Here is a 20,471-nt window from a genome sequence, read left to right as displayed (position 1 = left end):
CCCAATCAACCCCCTCCCACTTCCCTGTCCTGGTATTCCCCAACACTGCTGCATGGAGCCTCTCCAGGACCAGGGGCCTCTCCTTCTTTCTTCTTGAACATCATTTGATATGTGAAATGTGTCTTGGGTATTAAAAGCTTCTGGGCTAATATCCACTTCTCAGTGAGTGCATACCATGTGTTTTCTTTTGTGATTGGGTCACCTCACTCAGAATGACATTCTCCAGTTCCACCCACTTTCCTAAGAAGTTTGTGAATTCATTGCTTTTAATAGCTGAATAGTATTCTATTGTGTGTCTGATAAATGGAAGACACATTTCACATATCAAATGATGCCCAAGAAGGAGGAAGAACAAAGTATGGATACTCTGGTCCTTTGTAGAAGGAGTAACAAAATATTCACAGACAGAGATACAGAATCAAAGGGTGGAGCAGAGTCTGAGGGAAAGACCACCCAGAGATTACCCCACATAGGGATCTATTCCATACACAGTTGCAAAACCCAAACACTATTATCAATGCCCAGAAGTGCTTCCTGAGCAGAGCTGGATATAGCTATCACCTGGGAGGTTCTGCTAGTGCATGACAAATACAGAGGGGGACACTCTCAGTCAGCCATTGAACTGAGCACAGGTCTCCAATAGAAGAGGACTGAAGGGTTTTGCAGTGCCATAGGAGGAACAACAATATGAGCCACCCAATACTCCCAGAGCTCCCAGGGACAAAACCATCAACCAAAGTGTACACATGGAGTTACCCATGGCTTCAAACAAATAGGCAACAGAGGATGGCCTTGTTGGACACCAAAGGGAGGAGAGGCCCATGGTTCTGGAAAGACTTGATGCAGCAGTGTAGAGGAATACCATGACAAGGAAGCAGAAGAGGGTTGATTGGGGAACAGGGGGATGGGAGATGGCTTATGGAATTTCAAGGGGGCTGGGGACTGGGTAAGAGAACAACATTTGAAATGTAAGTAAATAATATATCTAATAAAAAGAAAACAAAACAACAAGGAAAACAAAAAAGACCTTGGATGGCAAAAGAAAATTACATGCCATGTATGGTAGTGTTATTCCCAGATCAAAAGGTCCCCACAGAGCACCAGATACCACCAGAGTCCATGTCATATGCAATAAAGATGAGTTTTTATTCATCCAGCTCAGACCCTCCAACTTCTACAGCAAAGTGAAAGGTTGGAAAGTCCTGAACTGACTTGCCTATTTATCTTGGTTGCAGGTAAACATCTTTCCAACTTGGCAGTTACATGATTGGCTGACATTTGCTTGGCTCATTTCTATTGGCTAGTCATCATTTCAGTTTGGTATGACCAATGCTTGGTAGAATAATTAATCTATGGTAGACTTTAGATATTTTCCCCTTAAGAACTGATTGGTTGTTGTTAGGACTGGAGTGGCTATGGCTCCTGGAACAAGTTGTATTTTTTTCCAGTAGCTGAGTTCTTTCAGAGGGCAATTTAATCATAAACTGGAGTCTGAAAGTAAAATGGAGTTTGTAATGTTAAGCTGGGCCATTCAGTAGCTACTGGGAAGAACTCATCATTCCATGTTGATCGTTAGGTGATGTTCCTGATGCAGATACACCAACTGAATGTAGTAATGTTGACATTGTGGTCTGACCCCTTTTGAGGAACTGTAGAAATGTTAAAATATCAAGACTCTGAAAACGAAAATATTGGGAAACTGTTCTGGATTGGAGAGACTGGTTAGGTATGGTGACAAAGCTTGATACTGTGATGCTGGTTTGAATTGTTTTATTGAAGAAATGTTACTAAAATTGTTGGAACTTAGCCAGTAGATGATATAACCGTATTTCCTCCATAGTCTTATGATGGTGATAAATTGTGGGTATGGAGGAAATTTCTTGTTTTAAAAAAAACACACCGAAGAACTCGGGGCTTATAAAGCATTATGCCATCAATTATTATCAAATAGTCAACAAAATATTTTTGTAGTATTAAAATGACAAGACTTCAATCAAATAGAATAACTATTATAGTTTAGTCCAGAGCATGATTGTATTGCATACTGAGTTCTTGTTTAGAGCATGGGTTACCTATTTGGGTCAGGTGATAAAGAGACTCTTTTATGTATGTTATACGGAGTGTATTTATTATTTATAGAAATACTAGGTCCATTATGAACTCTACATGTTGACCTAAGGCTCATGAGAGATACTCTGGGTAGGATAAAGCTGTTCCTAAGTATGACCTATTTATACCACAAAAGAGGAACTCTTAAAAGCTGTCTGCTCTGGGTTATGTAGCTCAGGGACCATGGAACATATTGGGAAAAGATCTGAAAGACAGCCCACTTTTATTGAGAGAGTGCATGTTGCAATTCATGGTGAAGAGATGGTTGGCAAAGGATGAAAGGGATGAAGAAAGGTTAACAAAAGAAAGACTAAATGTGATAAAATATGCTATTGACATACATCTGTAGAATATTCATGGCCTTATTTGATCTAGTACTGCCACAGAGGCCAGGAGTCTTGTGTTTACAATGCCCTGTGAACATGTGTGATCATGTACTTTAATTGCCAAGAAAATCAGAATGAATGAGTTTGAAATGAGCACCAAAGGAAACAAAATTACATTTACCAAACAAAACCATCAGTGTTTGCCTCCATTTGTCCTATTTCTGCTTAACCATGTAGTGATTCATGGGTTCAATTAAAAATATTTGTAAATTTTCCACTAAAGTCTTTCTGGTCCACCTCAACAATCTAAGCAAATGAAGAGTATGAGGGCCATTCAATTTCACATCTTAATTACTGTTCAGAGTTTCTTGGGACAGGTCCTTTAGTAGATAAAGATGCCAATTCTAGTGCTAGGAGAAATCTATTGTTTAAAACCATCATCACCTGCTCAACTTGAGATCCAAGATAAAGGAACTGGGAAGAATGATGGTGATGGAGCATGAGCGTCCTTGATACATACAGGATTAAAAGGCAGCATAAGCAGAGAGTAAAAGAAAAAAACATCTGGGACCTTCTAGAATGAGGTTTGTGGGGAGTATCTTAGAGTCTGAAATTACAAAAGTCATAGTTGCAACATTTATGAGTATAAGTCCGATTGTTGAGGCTGTATATCAAATTCTTGCAGAATCTCTGACACACCATGTATGATAACTGGAGAACGTCATCTACAACAAGAATGAACCAGACATAAGGCAGTGATCTTAGTCTCCAAGGTAGACCACCCATTGCCTTAACTAGTGAGGTTTATGGATGGCTTCCCAGTTTCTACTTCCCAAGAGCATCCATGCAGAAATTGGTGAAAAGCTATAAGGTTGGCTTGTTAGTCTGTGGCCCCTGAAAACTCAAATCTATACATCTGCTTAATTCCTTCTCCTGCTAGAAAGTGAACAAGACAGTGGTTTGGTATATTCAAAGTAAAAATCTATTTGGCTGTTTTCATCCTCCCTCGTATATTCTGCCTATCTCATAGGATTGTACCCTCTGTTCTCAGGGTACTATGGTCTGGGCTGGAGAGGCAATTCTGCTGCAGCCTTTCCTAAGAAGTTGCCCGAGCTTTTCATGACTGTACCCAACCCTGAAACTTACTGATAGAGATCCTCAAGCTCATGCATACTTCATGCTTCTGAGCAAGGCAAACACCAAAGCCTCTTCTGCAGTGGTCTGACTGTGTGCGAAGGTGGCATCTTACACACTTCAGTGATGTTGCTTCTGGAGAGAGCACACAGCTTGGCATGAGGACACAGATTTGGAATTTGGAGAGAGATGTCAGAGCTGGGTGAAGGGACCTTCCAAGGGAGGGTAGACAGATAAAGAGCTAGCTGATTTTTGAGGGTTTAGGAAGTGACAGTTGAGCATTTCATCAACTCTAGGCAATATCCATTAGTGATGGAAAATGAAAGGCCTTTGAGCAAGTAAAAGGATTCTGGACTCAATTTTAGCTGTTACATTCTTGATAACTTTCTGTTACTGGTTTGAGGCTCACCTAGTTTGCTAAGTTGTATGCAAGCTCCAAGGATCTGCCTGTCTCTGCTCCCTAACACTGGGATTTATAAGCACACATTACAACATGTAGGTTTGTTTATGTGAATTCTGGGGATCAAAATCAGGTCCTCATTCTTAGGCAGCTATCTCTCCAGCCCTTACTTTGTGTAAAGATTTGGCCTCTACATAGTTTATCTAGTTTAAAAAATGGTCAGTGGGTAATACCTTCAGGAGATTCTGGAAGAGTGATTAATTGGAATACAGGTTCAAAACAAAAGAAAACAAAACAACCTCTTTACAAAGCCTGGTCACTTGGCTTAGCAGCTAAATTTGCTTGCTCTCAAGACTGACTGACCCTATTTTGAACTTAAGGGTAAAAGGAGAGAAATTATTTCTAAAAGTTATTCTCTGGTTACATGTGTGGTATGACATGCACAATGTATGTACACACACATGTTAAAAATTCTATCTATGATGCTAAGATTACACTGTATCATTTATTGACCATATTATTGGGGCTATGTTGTTTTGAGTTGTATTTGACTTAATACAGTATCATCTGATCTTACATATCTTGAAGGTTTTGCTTCCACTTGTCAAATTAGAGTATTTAGGAAAGTGACTGGACTAGTTTGGAAAAATCTGATTCCAGGGAAATTTTTCTAGGCATTTAGATTATGGAGTTTGGCAGTGGCAGAAAGGGTAACAAAATAAAGGCTTCCATACCCAGAGGGATGTGTTGAGTGCTAGAAAAGACAAAGAAGATGAAACAAAAGGCAGAGAGAACATTTTGAAGGCCATCTCCCTTCCTTCCCTCCTAAATGTGGTTAAAGCTCAGCTCACATGGATGTGGTTCTGCATGTGGAAATTCCCTCCAGTTCCCTTCATCCTTCCATTAAAACTCACTTCACAGGAAGGAGCCTCTGGCACTCACCCAGAATGAGGCAGAAGAGGGAGTAGAGCAGCAAGAAGTGTCTGTTCATTTGGACCGAGGTGTCTTGTGTGGAGCAAAGCTAGGAAGGTCTGCAAGCACAGTTCTGACAGCTATCCCTTCCACAAGAGAGCTACTAAAGACTAGATGTGCTAGGCTCCAGGGACAGGCTTTTTCCTCCAGCAAAAGTTGGTTATTATTCATGCCTAAGGGGAGTAAGTCTCAAGACTTATCTTGAGAGCTTGGGTTCATTGGCTGTTGTATCCACAGTCTTGAGATTTGGAACCTGAAGTTAACCAGACTGTTTTAGAGTAAAAGGACCCTAAATGCAGAGAATTTTTTGGTCCAAACTGGGCATGTCTTTGAGCTTTTGGGCAGCCTTACACTTGCTGGAGTCCAGGTGTGTATGAAAGGGGTTAAGCTGAAATGTCTCTAATTTTGTCAGAGACAAAAGTCAGGGGTGGCAGAAAGAAGAGAGTGCCTAGATCTTAGTTGTCATTTGGCCTGTAAAGGGGGTACTCCGTCCCTAGAAACCATATTGTGTATATAACTGAATCTCAGAAGCACCTGGGCAGCTGAATGGAAACTGGGTTGGCCAGCTCATCCTCATCCCATTCTTCCATCTAGGCAAACCTTGTTAACCTCAAGACAGTGAAGCTCATAGTGTTCCCCTCCAGGTTACCTCACCTGCTGTTCAGAATCTCTGCCTTTTTCTTTTCTGTAATAAAATATCTCTTTGTAAAATTCACACTCTCTGGTCTGGGAATTTAATTCTTCAAATTTGTAAACTAAGAACATGGAAATCACAGACAAATTCCCGGGAGTCTAGTTCACTGGGCTAAGCCAATTCAGGAGTCAAGAAAGTCTCCATTGCTCTCAGAGGTTCCCTAGTATTCCTATATTAACAGAAGCCAATAATGATAATGAATAACTGTTAATGTTTCCACTCGCTTAATTTCTCTTTAAAATATAGTCTTTATCATATTAATTTTATTTGTCCCCAGTATCAAGAGGAGATTTGCTCCAGGAACCTCCACAGATACCCAAATCCATGATATTCAATGTGTAAAATTATGTAGTATTTACATACATCTTATGCATATCATCCTGTATAGTTTAAATCATGTTTAGATTAGTTATAGAACCTCATGATATATCATGATATTGTATTATATTATAAGATAAATTCTATATAGTTATTTTTACTGAACTTGGGGTCATAGTCTGTACTCCCAAGAGCCAGCTTTGGCCACTCCTTCTCTAGAAGCCAATTAAAATAAACAAATTAATGGCAAAAAGTAGAAAAAATGTGATTCATTCAATTTAAATACATTGGGGAGAGGGACAAAGAGATCTAATGACTCTCACCTGTCCATTTTTGGGATCTTAAAGTGAGATTAAATTTTAAATAGAGGGCCAGGAATATGTATGTCTAAACAGTCCTGGCTAAGATTGGCTCTACCTAATAGTGATTCATTAGTCTATAGGTTTCAGTTTCCATCCTGAAACGTGGTTAGACAAATTCTGAAAGCTGTGTGGAATCTCTTTTCTGGAAGACAAGTTCTCCCTTCAAGATGGCATCAGGCTTCAGCCTTCTCAATGGAAGGGGGATTCCAGTTTCTTGGGGTTTCTTGTTTCAATAGTTGAATATGTCTGATTGAGGGACAAACAATTTAGAGTAGTTTCATTTCTGTAGGATATCCTGTTTCATGGCTTAGGAAATAATGACAAGGAAAACTAATTTTTTTTTCTGGAAACTTTCAGTGTGTGGTTGGATGTTGATGCTGTGGCTACCAAATGATCACTGCACTATTATTATGATTTTGTCATTTTTATCCTCTCTTCAGAGGACAAAACTAAGGCTTGGTGAAGTCCAGCATCATTCCCATAGTCACATACCTGGTAACTAACAGTGCTAGTACTAGTTCTTATAATAAGTCTCTAATTTTAAGAATTCACACTTTTCACAACAACTGTTCAGTATGTCATTGAGATGTTCATACATGCAACATAAATACATGGCTCCATGTGAGAGAACAATAAATAAGGCAGCCAAGCTTATCTAGCCTATCCTTGTTGGTAAGAGATAGGTCAGAGAAAGATACAGAAGGACACATAGTCTGTGGCCAAGAGGGACCTTCAACTTAAAACTTCTGATTCTTGTCCTAGGTTCTCCTATCAGAATTCTGTCCTTTTAGTATAGAGACCATTTAGTTTGTGGTGATGTAACATCACTCTTCCACTTATGTCACCCCATTAGAGCTATTAGGGTCAGATCCTCCTGGCCCACAATCCCTTTGACAAGCTAGATGCAACATTTCTATTAAGGAGAAAAAATAATGGTATAAGCAGAAATTTATGTGGCCACATAAGGAAGAGGGACAAGTAAGATGGTCCACCACCATCCTCAGGTTCATCCTTAGGGTTCTGAAATGAGGTTTGGATTTAAATGAGTTTTAAACAGAGGTAAAAATGTGTGTAATCAAGTAGTCTTGGTCAAAGGATCAATCTGCCCATCATTGATCTGACTCCATTCTTGCCAGTTGGGTTGATGTCTGTTTCTGTGAAAGATAACTCAGCTGAGGTTCCCATATGACCAATCTAAGTATTCTGTCTCCTTAATCAATCAGTTGATGGTGTCTTGGCTGGAAATACCAGATGCATTTTATACTGAAGCAATTTTTACAATTATTCTTTATGTATAGGAGAGGTTCATTCACTAAAAGATATAAGTCTTCTGGGCATGGTGGTATACATATCATAGTCCAACACTGCACAGGCAGAGAAAATATTACCATGAGTTCTAGGGTAGCCTTGGCTCCACATCAAAATCTCACCATTCCTAGAAAATTAAGGTCTAGAGATGTAGTTCAAGGGTACCGTGCTTTCTTAGACGTAAAAGGGTCCCAAAATGGTCCTCAACACAGAAATATAAAAGGAAGGAAGAGAGAGAGAGAGAGAGAGAGAGAGAGAGAGAGAGAGAGAGAGAGAGAGAGAGAGAGAGATTGGGAGGATTGGGAGGCTTATAGTTTTAGAAGAAATTTCAGAGAGTTGAAAAAGTTTCTTTTCTTTTTTTAAAAATTTATTGATATATTCATTTACATTTCAAATGATTTCCCCCTTTTCTGGACCCCCACTCCCCGAAAGTCGCATCAGTTTTCTTTTAAAATGTTATTCCATTTTTGTATAGATGGTGTGTGTATTTGTGTGTGTGTGTGTCTCTGTGTGTGTGTGTGTGTGTGTGTGTGTGTGTGTGTGTGTGTGTGTGTGCAAAACATAGCACATGTATTCCAGTCAGAGGAGAACTTGGAGAAACTAGTTTTTTTCTTCCACTAAATGGATCCTGAGGATTAAACTCAGGCCATCAGTCTAGTAGAAGAGCCTTTTATCAGTGAGCACTTTGGTGAAAGAACTGTCTGGTTTTGTGTGTCAACTTGACACAGGCTGGAGTTATCAAAGGGAAAGGATCTTGAGTCGGGGAAGTGCCTCCATAAGATCCAGCTGTGGACATTTTCTCAATTAGTGATGGGGGGGAAGGGCCCATTGTGGGTGGTGACACCCCTGGGCTGATATTCTTGGGTTCTGTAAGAGAGCAGGCTGAGCAAGCCAGGGGAAGCAAGCCAGTAAGAAACATCCCTCCATGGCCTCTGCATCAGCTCCTGCTTCCTGACCTGCTTGAGTTCCTTTGGTCATCAGCGGCAATGTGGAAAGTGTAAGCTGAGTAAAAACATTTACTACCCAACTTGATTCTTGGTCATGATGTTTGCACAGGAGTAGAAACCCTGACTAAGACAGTGACCCTGGAACATTTCTTTTCTATGATTCAGCAGAGTATGGATCTTTCTTTATCTGTAAAGAGATTGGAATTCTTAAAGTCTTAAACAAGAGGAAGCCGGTTCCAGAGGGTTCTAGCATGAAGGATGTGAATACAAAGCTTAGGGATCTAGATTTATATTCTTCCAGGTTTCTGTAAAAAGTGATAGAAACTATACAGAATTTCCTAGAACATTCCTACATTTATCAAGAAGCTAAATCTGGAAAAAATGGTTCAAAGGCTAAAAGCATTAGACATTGCTGAGGGGGACCCAAGTTCAGTTCCCAGCATCTGCATGATGGTTCCAAACATCCTTAACTCCAGTTCCAAGGGAGCTGAATCTCTCTTAAGGCCTCCACAGGCCTCAGGAATCCACATGGTGTATATATGCATACATGCAGACAAAGCACTCCTACTCATAAATAAAACAAAGAAATCTTGAATTAAAAAGAAGGCAAATCATTGAGATTTGTAACAGTAGAATCTGGACCAGGTTGTTACTTAGACTTCAGGACCTGCAGCTTCCCTCCTACAGATGCTGATGGATGCTCCACATGATAGAGAGCACAGTGCAGGTCTCTAGTTAGTAGACTGCTGGGTACCTGTATTTCTCTCCTTTGGAAGTGAATTTATAATAAAAGGCACTAATGGTGGCCACATCCTGCACCCTCTTCTCTCTTCTCAATTCTTGCTTGGGAATCAGAGATCCAGACTTCAGGCTCATGCTGTGAAAATCCTTGTCTTCAGGTGGTTTTCTAGAATAAGGGACAACCCTACTTCTGCTTACAGAGCCTGATCAACTTCAGAGATCCTATCATGCTGTCTATCTCTGGTACCATGGCCTAAACTCTCCTCAGGGACACATGCTGTTGTCTGTCTCTCCATGTCATGAATAACCTTTTTAATAAATGTAACTGTGGTAATCCACCTGGGTGTCACTCTTGTGTTCACATATAATATTTTCCAAGACTTTCCAGGCATTTAATTTGTCACTTGCTTTCTCTGCTTCATTTTCCATCAAAAGAGAGAATGAAAGGAAACTTAACACTAATGGAAGCACAGAGTCAGGGTAACCTGGAGTGGGTTTTACAGTGCCTGTTCTTCCAGCAAGTACCTTCATGGCATGCAATTTTCTTCTCTTTTTTTTATTATTGGTTTCCCCTCTGAAAACACCCTATCCCATCCACTCCCCAACCCTGCTCACCAACCCACCCACTCCCATTTCCCTGTCCTTGTATTCCCCTATACTGGGACATTGAGCCTTCTCAGGACCAAGGTCCACTCCTCTCTTTGAGGTCTAACAAGGTAATCCTCTGCTACATATGCAGCTGGAGCTATGGGTCACTCCATGTGTACTCTTTGGTCAGTAATTTAGTTCCTGGGAGCTCTGGGGGTACTGGTTGATTCATATTGTTCTTCCTATGGGGCTGCAACCTCCTTCAGCTCCTTGGGTCCTTTCTCTAGCTCCTCAATTGGAGACCTTGTGCTCAGTCCAGTTGTTGGTTGAGAGTAACCACCTCTTTATTTTTCAGGTACTGGCGGAGCCTCTCAGGAGACAACTATATCAGGCTCCTGTTAGGAAGTACTTGCTGGCATCCACAATAACGTCTGGGATTGGAAATTGTTTATGGGATCAAACCCCAGGTAGGGAAGTCTCTGGATGGTCTTTTTTTCAGTCTCTGCTCCATACTTTGTCTCTGTGTTTCTTCCCATGGTTATTTTGTTCCCTTTTCTAAGAAGGACCAAAGTATACATACTTTTGTCTTCCTTCTTCTTGGGTTTTGTTTGGTCTGTGAATTGCATCTTGGCTATTCCAGTCTTCTGGGCTAATATCCATTTACCAGTGAGTACATACCATGTGTGTTCTTTTGTTTTGGAGTTACCTCACTCAGGATGATATTTTCTAGATCCATTCATTTGCCTAGGAGTTTCATGAATTCATTGTTTTTAATAGACGAGTAGTATTCTATTGTGTAAATGTACTACATTTTCTGTATCCATTCCTCTGTTGAGGGACATCTGGGTTCTTTCTGGCTTCTGGCTATTATAAATAAGGCTGCAATGAACATACTGGAGCATGTGTCATTACATGTTGGAGCATCTTCTGGGTATAAGCCCAGGAGTGGTATAGGTGGGTCTTCTGGTAATACTATGTCCAATTTTCTCATGTATAGCCAAACTGATTTCCAAAATGGTTGTACCAGCTTGAAACCTCACCAGCAATGGAGGATTGTACTTCTTTCTCCACATCCTCACCAGAATCTGCTGTCTCCTGCGTTATTAATCTTAGCCATTCTGACTTGAGGTAGAATCTTAAGGTTGTTTTGATTTGTATTTCCCTGCTAACTAAGGATGTTGAACATTTATTTAGGTGCTTCTCTGCCATTTGGTATTCCTCAGTTGGGAATTCTTTGTTTAGTTCTGTACCGCATTTTAATAGGGTTATTTGGCTCTCTGGAGTATAACATTTTGAGTTCTTTGTATATCTAGAATATTAACCTTCTGTCATATGTAGGACTGGTAAAGAAAGATAGTTCCCCAGTCTCTTGGTTGCCATTTTGGGCAAGCAATTTTCTGAGTTGACTACTGTGGTCAATGTGCCTACCAGCTCATTTCTAGATTGGTAGTGAAAGTTTGTGATTCCTCCCAAATATGGGGAAACTCTAACATGGTCTTCATTTCCTCCTGAAGAAAATTTGTTTTGTAACTTACTACAAGGTGGCAGAGAACAGTAAATAAAACTATGAATGGAGGTTAAGTGATATAATGTGAAAAAGCATTTTCCTGAGAATCTTGAGAAGCAGGACACTAGGGCGAGGGGTGAGGTTCAAACATCTTTACAAAGATTACAAATTAACACAGGGAATAAAACAGTTGGCAGAAATGATGATGCACCTCCTACCACCAAAGCTAACATGTAACAAAGCAAGTTCAAAAAAGACTGTATTATGCAAATATCCTTTAAATGCCCTAATCATCTGGCCATGGGACAATTGAGCTTCTATCCTTTTTCCAAGTTCTGGCTCCCTTCCTCCCCTTGAGAGAGTTAATAAAATGTTGCTGTCCTTGCTACTATCCACATCTCTGCTCATTCCTCATTCTTGGACACAAAGAACCCAAGTATCCACTAATGTCAGTTAGCAAGCCAGTCACAGAGGAGATAAGTTCTCTCTCTCTCTCTTATTTTTTAAAAATTATTTATTTTACATTTTGTTCCCTGCCTCCTCCAAGTCACCCTTCCCCAAATCCTTCCCCTATTCCTCCTCCCTTTCTCCTATGAGCTGGTAGGTACGCCTAGGTATCCACCCCACCCTGACACTTCACATCTCCCCAATGTTAGGTGCTTCCTCTCGCACTGATGCCAGACAAAGCAGCCCAGCAAGAACATATCCCATGTCCAGGCAACAGATTTTGGGATAGCCACCATTCCAGTTGTTTGGGATCCACATGAAGATCAAGCTGCACATCTGCTACATATGCACAGGGAGGCCTAGATCCTGCCTGTATATATTTGGTGTGTGGTTCAGACTCTGAGAGGCCCTAGGGTCCAGTTAGTTGACTCTGTTGGTCTTTCTGTGGAGTTTTTATTCCCTTTGGGACCCATAATCCTTCCTCCTATTCTTACATGAGTCCCCAATCTCCATTCACTGTTTGATTGTGGGTGTCTGTATCAGTTTGAGTCAGCTGCTTTAAGATTCGTACTTACTCTGGGAGTGCCTGAGAAAAGCTGCTCCAATCATCGACATGTGCCAGTTGATTCACACTGCCCATTGGGCAGTGTGGGCAGGATCCACACTGTGTCCTGCCCACATCCCAGCAAGGAAGCTGGGGTTGCTTTCCTTTCTCTTTCTTCTCTAACTGGTGTTGCTTTCTCAGCTGCCAGTCTCTTCTTTCTTTGCTTTCTGATTTTGGTTTTCCTGATGCCCACAGGGATGGTGGTGGGCTTAGGCACAAGGCAAGGAGGGGAACTATATGGGTCCTTATTGTTTGTCAGATACCAAGAGTCCAGGCCACTTGTGCCCCCAATCTCGCAAGAGATTCAGCATCAGGAGACCTGGGCTTATGGCTATTCAATTGGCTGGCTCTGAGTGGTGATTACACTAACAGTGCTGTCAATGGCCCCATGGGTCAGAGCTGATCCATGTGTCACCCCTTCTCTCTTCTCCATGATCTGAAGTGAAGTGAAGTCATAGGGGTCAATGGTGTGCTGGGATTGTTCCTCTGCCCCTCCATGATGGAGGTAGGACTGATGTTGAGGCTATGAGGGATTTATGGTGGGGTCATGCCCTTTTCCCTGATTGTGAGGCATAATGATATGTGTTCACTCACATTCAAGTTGGTGGTGGGTAATGGCAACCATAATACTGTGTCTATGATATATTTGTCAGGGTCTCAAGACTAGGGCACTGACTCCTCCAAACACTGATGCTTTTCACCCTCTGCCTGTTGCTGGAGCCTCTATCACCCATGCCCCTCATTTTTATCCTTTCCATTCTGACTTTTCACTGCACATCTCCCCTGACATTCCATGGGGTTAGGCTTTGTTCACTTCTGGCTCCCCTCATCCCTCTTGCTGCCATGTTCTTGCTCATTTACTGTAGGTAGCCCCATGATATAGGGAATGATTTAGTTTCTCAGGTAATAAGACTCTCCTTTGAATACAAGTTACAGGAAAATAATATCCATTTGTAATTGTTATTTTGAGACAATTGGCTGTGTATCCTTGGCTGTTATAGAATTTACTCTGTAGTTCACACTGATCTTGATTCTGCCTCCAAAGTGCTGCAATTAAAGGCCAGCACCACTACCACCTGGCTCCATTTGCAGCTTTAACCTGGATGGCAACCTGAAAGACAAAACACAAACCCAGACACATTTCTACAAGGCAAGCCTTTCTCTGAATCCAGTGGCTTGGGTCTTTGAACAGTCTCTCAGTGGGGAAACCTTATTCCACAGAATTAAAATAAATGACCCAAACCCCATAGAATCAACTTGTATCCCTCTCACAATATAGTAGATGTAGAGGCAGTAAGCTATGGGCTTATACCATCTGGAGTGTGAATATGCCCCGGAGAGTTGGGAGTGTAAAGCAGTGTTTTATTAAATCCTGTCAAGATATGATTGTTTCATTGAGGACATCTCATAAGGCAATAGAATTGGGGGGACACTCCAACTTATCAATCTTCTGAAAGACTATGCCAGAATGCTATCCTGACTCCAGAGTCTTTCTTTTCTTGTAACTTGCCCTAAGAAATTAAATTCCCACTTCTCACTACAATGTATTCTCAAAAATTGAAATAAAATTTACTTTAAAGGAAAAATGGGTCTAATACTTTATTGTAACATTGTCTGACCTAATTATAAATGGGATGATGGAAATCTTTCTGAAGGATTGACGGTTGCCCCAATTTCAGGAAAGAAATTAAGCTGAATCCATATAACAAATTTCATCCCTTGATCCTTTGGCAGTTACTAGGTGTTTTTTATTTCTCAAATATGCAGATATTTGAACAGTCTTTCTTTTCTACTAAAATTACATTCTTGTTTAGTATGGTATCATATGTGTTTATGGTAATAGTTTTCATGTAATCATTGTGTCATTGACAGAACTCAGCCTTGCTCTAGAATTCTTGAAAATAACAGAGAAATAAAATTTATAGCCAATCCTCAGTTTTACATTTTTAAGATTTTTATCATGTGATAAAATTTACTATTTTGGGCAGGCTTGATTTCAGGCACATGGGAGCACACATAAGTGTGGTATACACATGTATGTATACGTGTGTTACTAATTTTTTGGATGACTTTAATTTCACTTGGGACATTGTTACTTATATTCTCCTGTTTCTTTTTTTTTCTTTTTTTCTTTTTTTCTTTTTTTCAAGATTATTATCTTGGATAATTTGAAACTAAAGAAAAGAATGTAATTTAAGAACAAAGCTATTGTTACCTTCCCAGCCTGTTTAGCTATCTATGATTACCCTAGGCATGATGTTAAAGATCCAAAATTTCTACTTTGTATTATGAGTACCATCTTTGGAATTGCAAATGTCAGAGTAAGGGTTACTTAATGATATAAAGAAAATCAGATCAACAGTCTAACAAAAAGACCAGTGAAGTATAAAGAAAAACTGCAAAATCATTGTGTTTAAAATTCCGATGTAACATCAATGCCTTATTCAGTCACAGACAAACATTTTCAGGCAGCAGATAGGAACAAATGAAGATACTCACAGCCAGAAATTATGTGGAGAATCTAAATGGGATGTCTCCTTTAAATCCCTCCCCTCAGACCTCAGGGAATCTGGGGTCATGGAAGAGGAGGTAGAACAAACGTAAGAGGCAGAAGGATAGATAACAAGGATCTCAGGATCAATTATCAGGTGACTATGGACTCACAAAGACTGAAGCAGCAAGCACAGGGTCTATCCAGGTCTCCACCATCTCCTCTGGACATCTTTTACAGCTTTTAGCTCATGATTTTGTGAGACCCCCGAGTGTGTGAACAAGGGGCTCTCTGATTCTTATTCCTACTCTTAGGACTCCTGTTGCTTTTACTTGTCCCTCTTAGATGTGATTGGTTTTCCTTTATCTTATTTTATTTTATTTTGTCATATTTGGTTGTTAGCTCTTAGAATCCTGTTCATCTCTAATGAAAGACAGAAAGGAAGTGGTTCTTGAGGGGAGGTGATATAGGGAGAAACTGGAAGGAGTAGATGTAGGGGAGACTATAATCAGTAAATATTGTATGTGAAAAGAATCTGTTTTTGATAAAATAAAAAAATGAAAAAAATCCCTATGTATTATCTACATGTATTTATGTTTTTATACTGTTGTATGGCAATAAGTTGGTTTATAAATGAATGGCCATATATGTGAAATTGTTAAATTAGCCCAAATTATTTCTAGTAAAAGGTGTATAATTAAAGTTTCTGGACAAAATCCCTGGCTCTGACAGTCCCAATAGGATAGGCTTCAATAGAAATCTAAAAATGCCAACACTATTAATGAGAGCACACAAAGGTGTGGTGTGCTCATGTGTATATATGTGTCTGGGTGCAATTTTTAGTATGATTTTCAATTTCAATAATGTAATGTCAAAGAACAGAGAGAATCAATTTAATAGATATGGCCACGTTGATCAAAACAACTAGAGAATTTGAATGGCACAAAGCCTATATTTGTGGTACTGACATGAGTTTTATTTGTAAATAGAAAACAGACTTAAATTGTCTAACTGGACAGGCTTGATCATTTCACAGTTCATTTAAGATGATCTAAGAAGAACTTATTGCTTGAGGGGATTGGCTGGTTCTCAAACGGTGATTGTTCCTGTTTCAAGGTGTACCCTTAGCTTCATGGATGATTGCTCTAATCCAGGTAGTCATACAGCTAGGCCTTTCAGTTCTGGACTTATCAGCTGAGACAATGATTAATTCTCTGTTTAACATGCTTATGTACTCATAATCTGGGGGCCAATCATATGTTGATATTGGCTCTCAGGACCCAAGCCTTTGATATTGGGCCTTGACCTGATGAAGCCTTATCTCTTCTAAACTCTGTTGGATGAATTAGGTGACCTTATTAAGTAAACATGGCCCCACTGTGAGAGGGAGAAGGAGGAATGGACCAAGGAGGGGAAGTAGATAGGGCAGGAAGCCATGTAGGCCAGTCCACAGTGGGTTGTCTTGAAATTCTCTCCTTTTCTTCTCTAAGTCTTCTTGGATGGTCAAATCCCCCATCAATCTTTTGGAGGATCTTCATTGTCACCAACACGGGAATCTTGTTCTTTTTTTTTTTTTTTTTCTTGATATATCTGGAGGAAGCATAAGCAGGGTTCTCAGAGCTGAGAATTTCCCTGAAGTGATTATTATCATCATCCCCCTGTTGTGGAAAGTATTTTATGTCTCTGGCCAGTATCCAGATTGGTCTATTTTTTCATTTTTGGGAACACACAGCCAAATCCTCTTCTGTCTCTCAAGAGCGGGTCTGGCCTTCTCCAAGGTTCAGTCACTGGGTCTCTCACTTGACCTAATGACCAATGATGGGTAAGATTTCAGATGTGCTGAGACAACCTAAGACAGGTTGTGGAGCAGACCCCCAAGCAATAATGATACATGTTATCCAGAGATGGGTAAGATCCCCATGAGGGGGAAAACCTAAGACGGGAGCCATGTAACCTGCTCATAACAGGAAAAAAGAGGGAGATATTGGGCATTGTTTGGTCAGATACTGAGGCCCAGTAAGAGAGCCTGAGCCTTTGCACGAGTTTAAAGACATGTCACTTCCATACTGGAGTGACTCAGAATGACCTGCTTAAGCCTTTGCCTGCCTATTGCTGATATAGAATAACTTCATTGGCCCTGTCAGTCACCCCATGCCCTCCGTCACCCTTTGCCTCCCCCTATCTCATCTCACTTCAGCAAAAATCCTACCTCTTCTCTCATCCCTTTATAAACATGAGACTGAAATAATAAAATGAGTTCCTGCTTTGACAGAAAAAAAAAGCATGCTTATGCACAGGGCTAAGGCAGATAACCCTGAGAAAAGGAGGCAGGCACAGAATGAAGACTCCTTCTCAACATTCTCCATGCTCCCACCACTGTCTCCTGGATATTTCACTGTCCTGGAAGAACACCAAGAAGCCAAACCTCTTGTAACAGAAAACCTGGGGTGTGGGTCAGAAAAGGGCACAGAGAGGTGTCGGGAAGAGCCTCTGGGCACAGATCTTGCCTACTGCTGCCACATACCAGCCTTTCCTGACTCTTGGCAATTCTCTACAATATTTTTTCTTTTAATAAAATAATTCCATTCCCACAAACATGAAAAGTTATATCTGAAACACTGTCAAGTCTTTCAAAACCTTTTTTTAATTTTATCTTCGACTAACACAGCAGACAAGTTGCAGGCTCAGGTATCCCACATTCAGATTCTTGGGGCTGCACAACAGTGCCCCCAACATCAGGGTCACATCTACTGTACTGCCCAGGTGGTGTGCAGGTCCTATTCTCCAAAGTGAGCATTGTGACCCAAGCTTCAGCAGGTGAGGGACAGGGAGCTCAGCTCTTCTGTTCTCAGTATCCTGGGGCCAACATTTATGGCCAGCTCTTTTGCTCTCATTAGCTTGGGGCAAAAGGGAAAGGGGGAGAACCTCTCCCTTGGCAATGCCATCTCTCTCTCTCTCTCTCTCTCTCTCTCTCTCTCTCACACACACACACACACACACACACACACACGAGGGGAGGAGAGAGGATGGAGGAACAAAGAGGGAGGAGATAGGAGAGTATCTATACATTGTCTATGCCCACACAGGAGATGAATGGCAGGGACAGCTCTCTCATGCTCACACCCTCAGATATGGTTTATTCCCAACTTCCAAATGTGTGGGTTCATCTATCTTGAGTAGTGCAGCTCGCTAGGGGCTGGGTCAGCTCTCTTGCTCTCAAACTTTCAAGGCAATCTCTCCTGTAATGCCCAGGTGAGGGGTGGGGCAAGTTCTGCAGAGCCCTCAGACACTAACATATTCCTGGAGACATCTGTCTGATCTTTGGTGGTAACAAACCCCTAATACTGCAGGACCATAGACCCAGAAGTGGCCCTGATGGCAGCATATAACAGGATGCCACCATGGTCCCAGATGGTATCACTACCTACTCACAACAGGCTGCTCCTCACTACCCTCGAGTTTCCTGTTCAGCCTTTCTTCATTGTGCCCACATCCTTCTGTTTCTTTTTCTTCAATATCTTCTCCACTCATTGACTCCTGTTTGTGGTGCCTGGGGATCCCTGAGTATATGGGGTAATCTCAGGAATGGTCTCACGTGTGCTATGCCTTGCTTGTGCATTATGGTACAGGGTAGGGGGTATCTTCAGGTTTACATGGCACTGGACTGAGGACCGTCTCAGGCTATCTGCCTATCAGGGCCCCATGGAGGCAGTCTGGCAGCTGTCTTGGGCTTGCTTCTCACCTGGGCCACCAATGTTAAGGTAGTATGTCTCAGGATCAGTCATGCCTGGGCCCTAGGTCCCAGGTAGGGTTCTTGTAGTTTCCAGCTTGCTTTCCACCCTGGGAGCACATCTAGCTCTGATCAGTGCCTGGACTGGTATTCATTTCAGACGGGTTTTTTTTCAGGCAGTGTTAGACTACTAATCATTCAGATGGTGAAAGGTCAACACTAGCTTCTCTTCGCTTCACCACTTACTGATGTACATGTGAAATAGCAGTCACGCCTTCAATGCTTCCAGGGACCAGTTAAACCAGCATTATTTTAATAGACTAAATATGTGAGCTTATATCCACAGATATGTGTAGCACTCATCCCTCACCAATGATTTTTTTTCTTTGCAACGAACTAAGGCAATTGCAGAAAATCACAGACAACCTGCAAAGTTTGTGGACTCCAATCCCACTAGTATATCTATAACAGTGTGTATACCCAGGGCTCCGGGCTCATTAAGGAAAAGAAGCCAGAAAGATGGTAATTCTGAGAATGGGGGAAATAATCTTTCCCAGAGAAGAGCACATTAATTGGTTATCCAATATCAAAAGGTCAGTCCTGAAAATATATATACAAGCAAAATTACACTGAATGTGTAAATATATATATATATATATATATATATATATATATATATATATATATATATTCCTAAATATAACCTATACACACACACACACACACACACACACACACACACACACCACATGCATGTAAACATTTGATGAAGAAAGAGGCCATAGAGAGAGGTATAGATGAAGGGTTGGAGGGAGGAAATGGAAGGGAGAAATGGTATAATTATATAATCTCATAAATAAAAGAAAAAATCTGGTAAACCTTATTGTTCTGTGGCAAATGAGGTATGAATACAAAAGTAGATGTGGCAAGGCTACAATTCATTCAACCCATACGTATTTACCAGATATTTTTATATTCAAAGCTCCACACTATAGGGTGTGCCAGATTAAATAAAAGAAAATGTTTGCTTTGTCTGTGTGGAAGAGCCAAGGGAAAATATATATACAAGGTCAGGTAGTGAGACAGGATGGAAGCCAGGGGTGGCATTTTCCAGAGACTGCTGAAGTAATGCTGTTGTATTTAGCCACACAGCATCAAGGTGAATATGGCAGGAGAAGACATTGGAGAGGCAGCGAGTGCTTATTTTCGCTGAGAGTGCTCTGTCAGCTCACAGTTTTGAATACTTTTCGAAATGTGATAAGACATTGTAGAACTTCAGTTTGCAATGTGGCACCTGAGATTTGTAAACAATTCTCTGGTTTCTACCTGGAGAACTCACCATGAGGGTACAAAAGTAGAAACAAGGAAGCCAAAGAAAAATAAAACTATTGGTTGGTCAAGATAATGATGACTTAAATCATGGTGAGTGCATATAGAGAAAAATTTGTGCAGCTGCAAGGAAATCAATAGGGAGAGTGGATGAGCTTCGCTGTCATTCTCCTTTGCAGGTGGGGCAGAGGGAACTCTAAAGAACAACTCCAAGTTTGTCAAGACATGCATCCTGGAAATAGGGACAAATTTGATGAATTAGGATTTAGGAGTGTATCCAGAGGGAATCAAACATAATGTATTGGTTCTGGGAACTGAGAGTACTGTCTGTCTTGGAAAATTTATGATGCAATTTAGATGAATAGCCCAAGGACAGGTCACTCTCTCCTCGCAAGTGAGAAAAGAGCCAGTACCTTCCTCAGAAAACTGCAGAAGACAAGGGTTGCAGGATGTTTGCTTTGTTC

The 20,471-nt window shown here is 40.9% G+C and overlaps 1 protein-coding gene and 1 pseudogene across 1 annotated transcript; both read right to left on the bottom strand.

Annotated features, from left to right (window-relative positions):
- Nucleotides 1-3,035: 3,035 nt before the first annotated feature.
- Nucleotides 3,036-4,960, bottom strand: Pate3 (prostate and testis expressed 3). The gene is made up of 3 exons (XM_052187132.1): nt 4,912-4,960; nt 3,582-3,704; nt 3,036-3,160 (listed from the first exon to the last, which is right to left on the bottom strand). Exons 1-3 carry the CDS (start codon nt 4,958-4,960, stop codon nt 3,036-3,038), a joined length of 297 nt encoding a protein of 98 aa, XP_052043092.1.
- Nucleotides 4,961-18,856: 13,896 nt separating this feature from the next.
- Nucleotides 18,857-18,974, bottom strand: LOC127690423 (uncharacterized; annotated as a pseudogene).
- Nucleotides 18,975-20,471: the final 1,497 nt, after the last annotated feature.

Source organism: Apodemus sylvaticus, chromosome 7 (genome assembly GCF_947179515.1).
Source record: "Apodemus sylvaticus chromosome 7, mApoSyl1.1, whole genome shotgun sequence".
Lineage (NCBI taxonomy): Eukaryota > Metazoa > Chordata > Mammalia > Rodentia > Muridae > Apodemus > Apodemus sylvaticus.
The sequence above is the reverse complement of the archived record's forward strand: the minus strand, read 5'-3'. Positions and strand labels throughout refer to the sequence as shown.

Excerpts from the sequence above, each read along its gene's own strand:
- Pate3 (XM_052187132.1), bottom strand. The coding sequence starts at position 4,960 with ATGAACAGACACTTCTTGCTGCTCTACTCCCTCTTCTGCCTCATTCTG. Across the intron at positions 3,705-4,911 it reads CCTCTTCTGCCTCATTCTGG|AAGCAACATCACTGAAGTGT; the intron begins GTGAGTGCCAGA and ends TGCTCTCTCCAG. Across the intron at positions 3,161-3,581 it reads GAGCTTGAGGATCTCTATCA|ATGACGTTCTCCAGTTATCA; the intron begins GTAAGTTTCAGG and ends TTCTTGTTGTAG.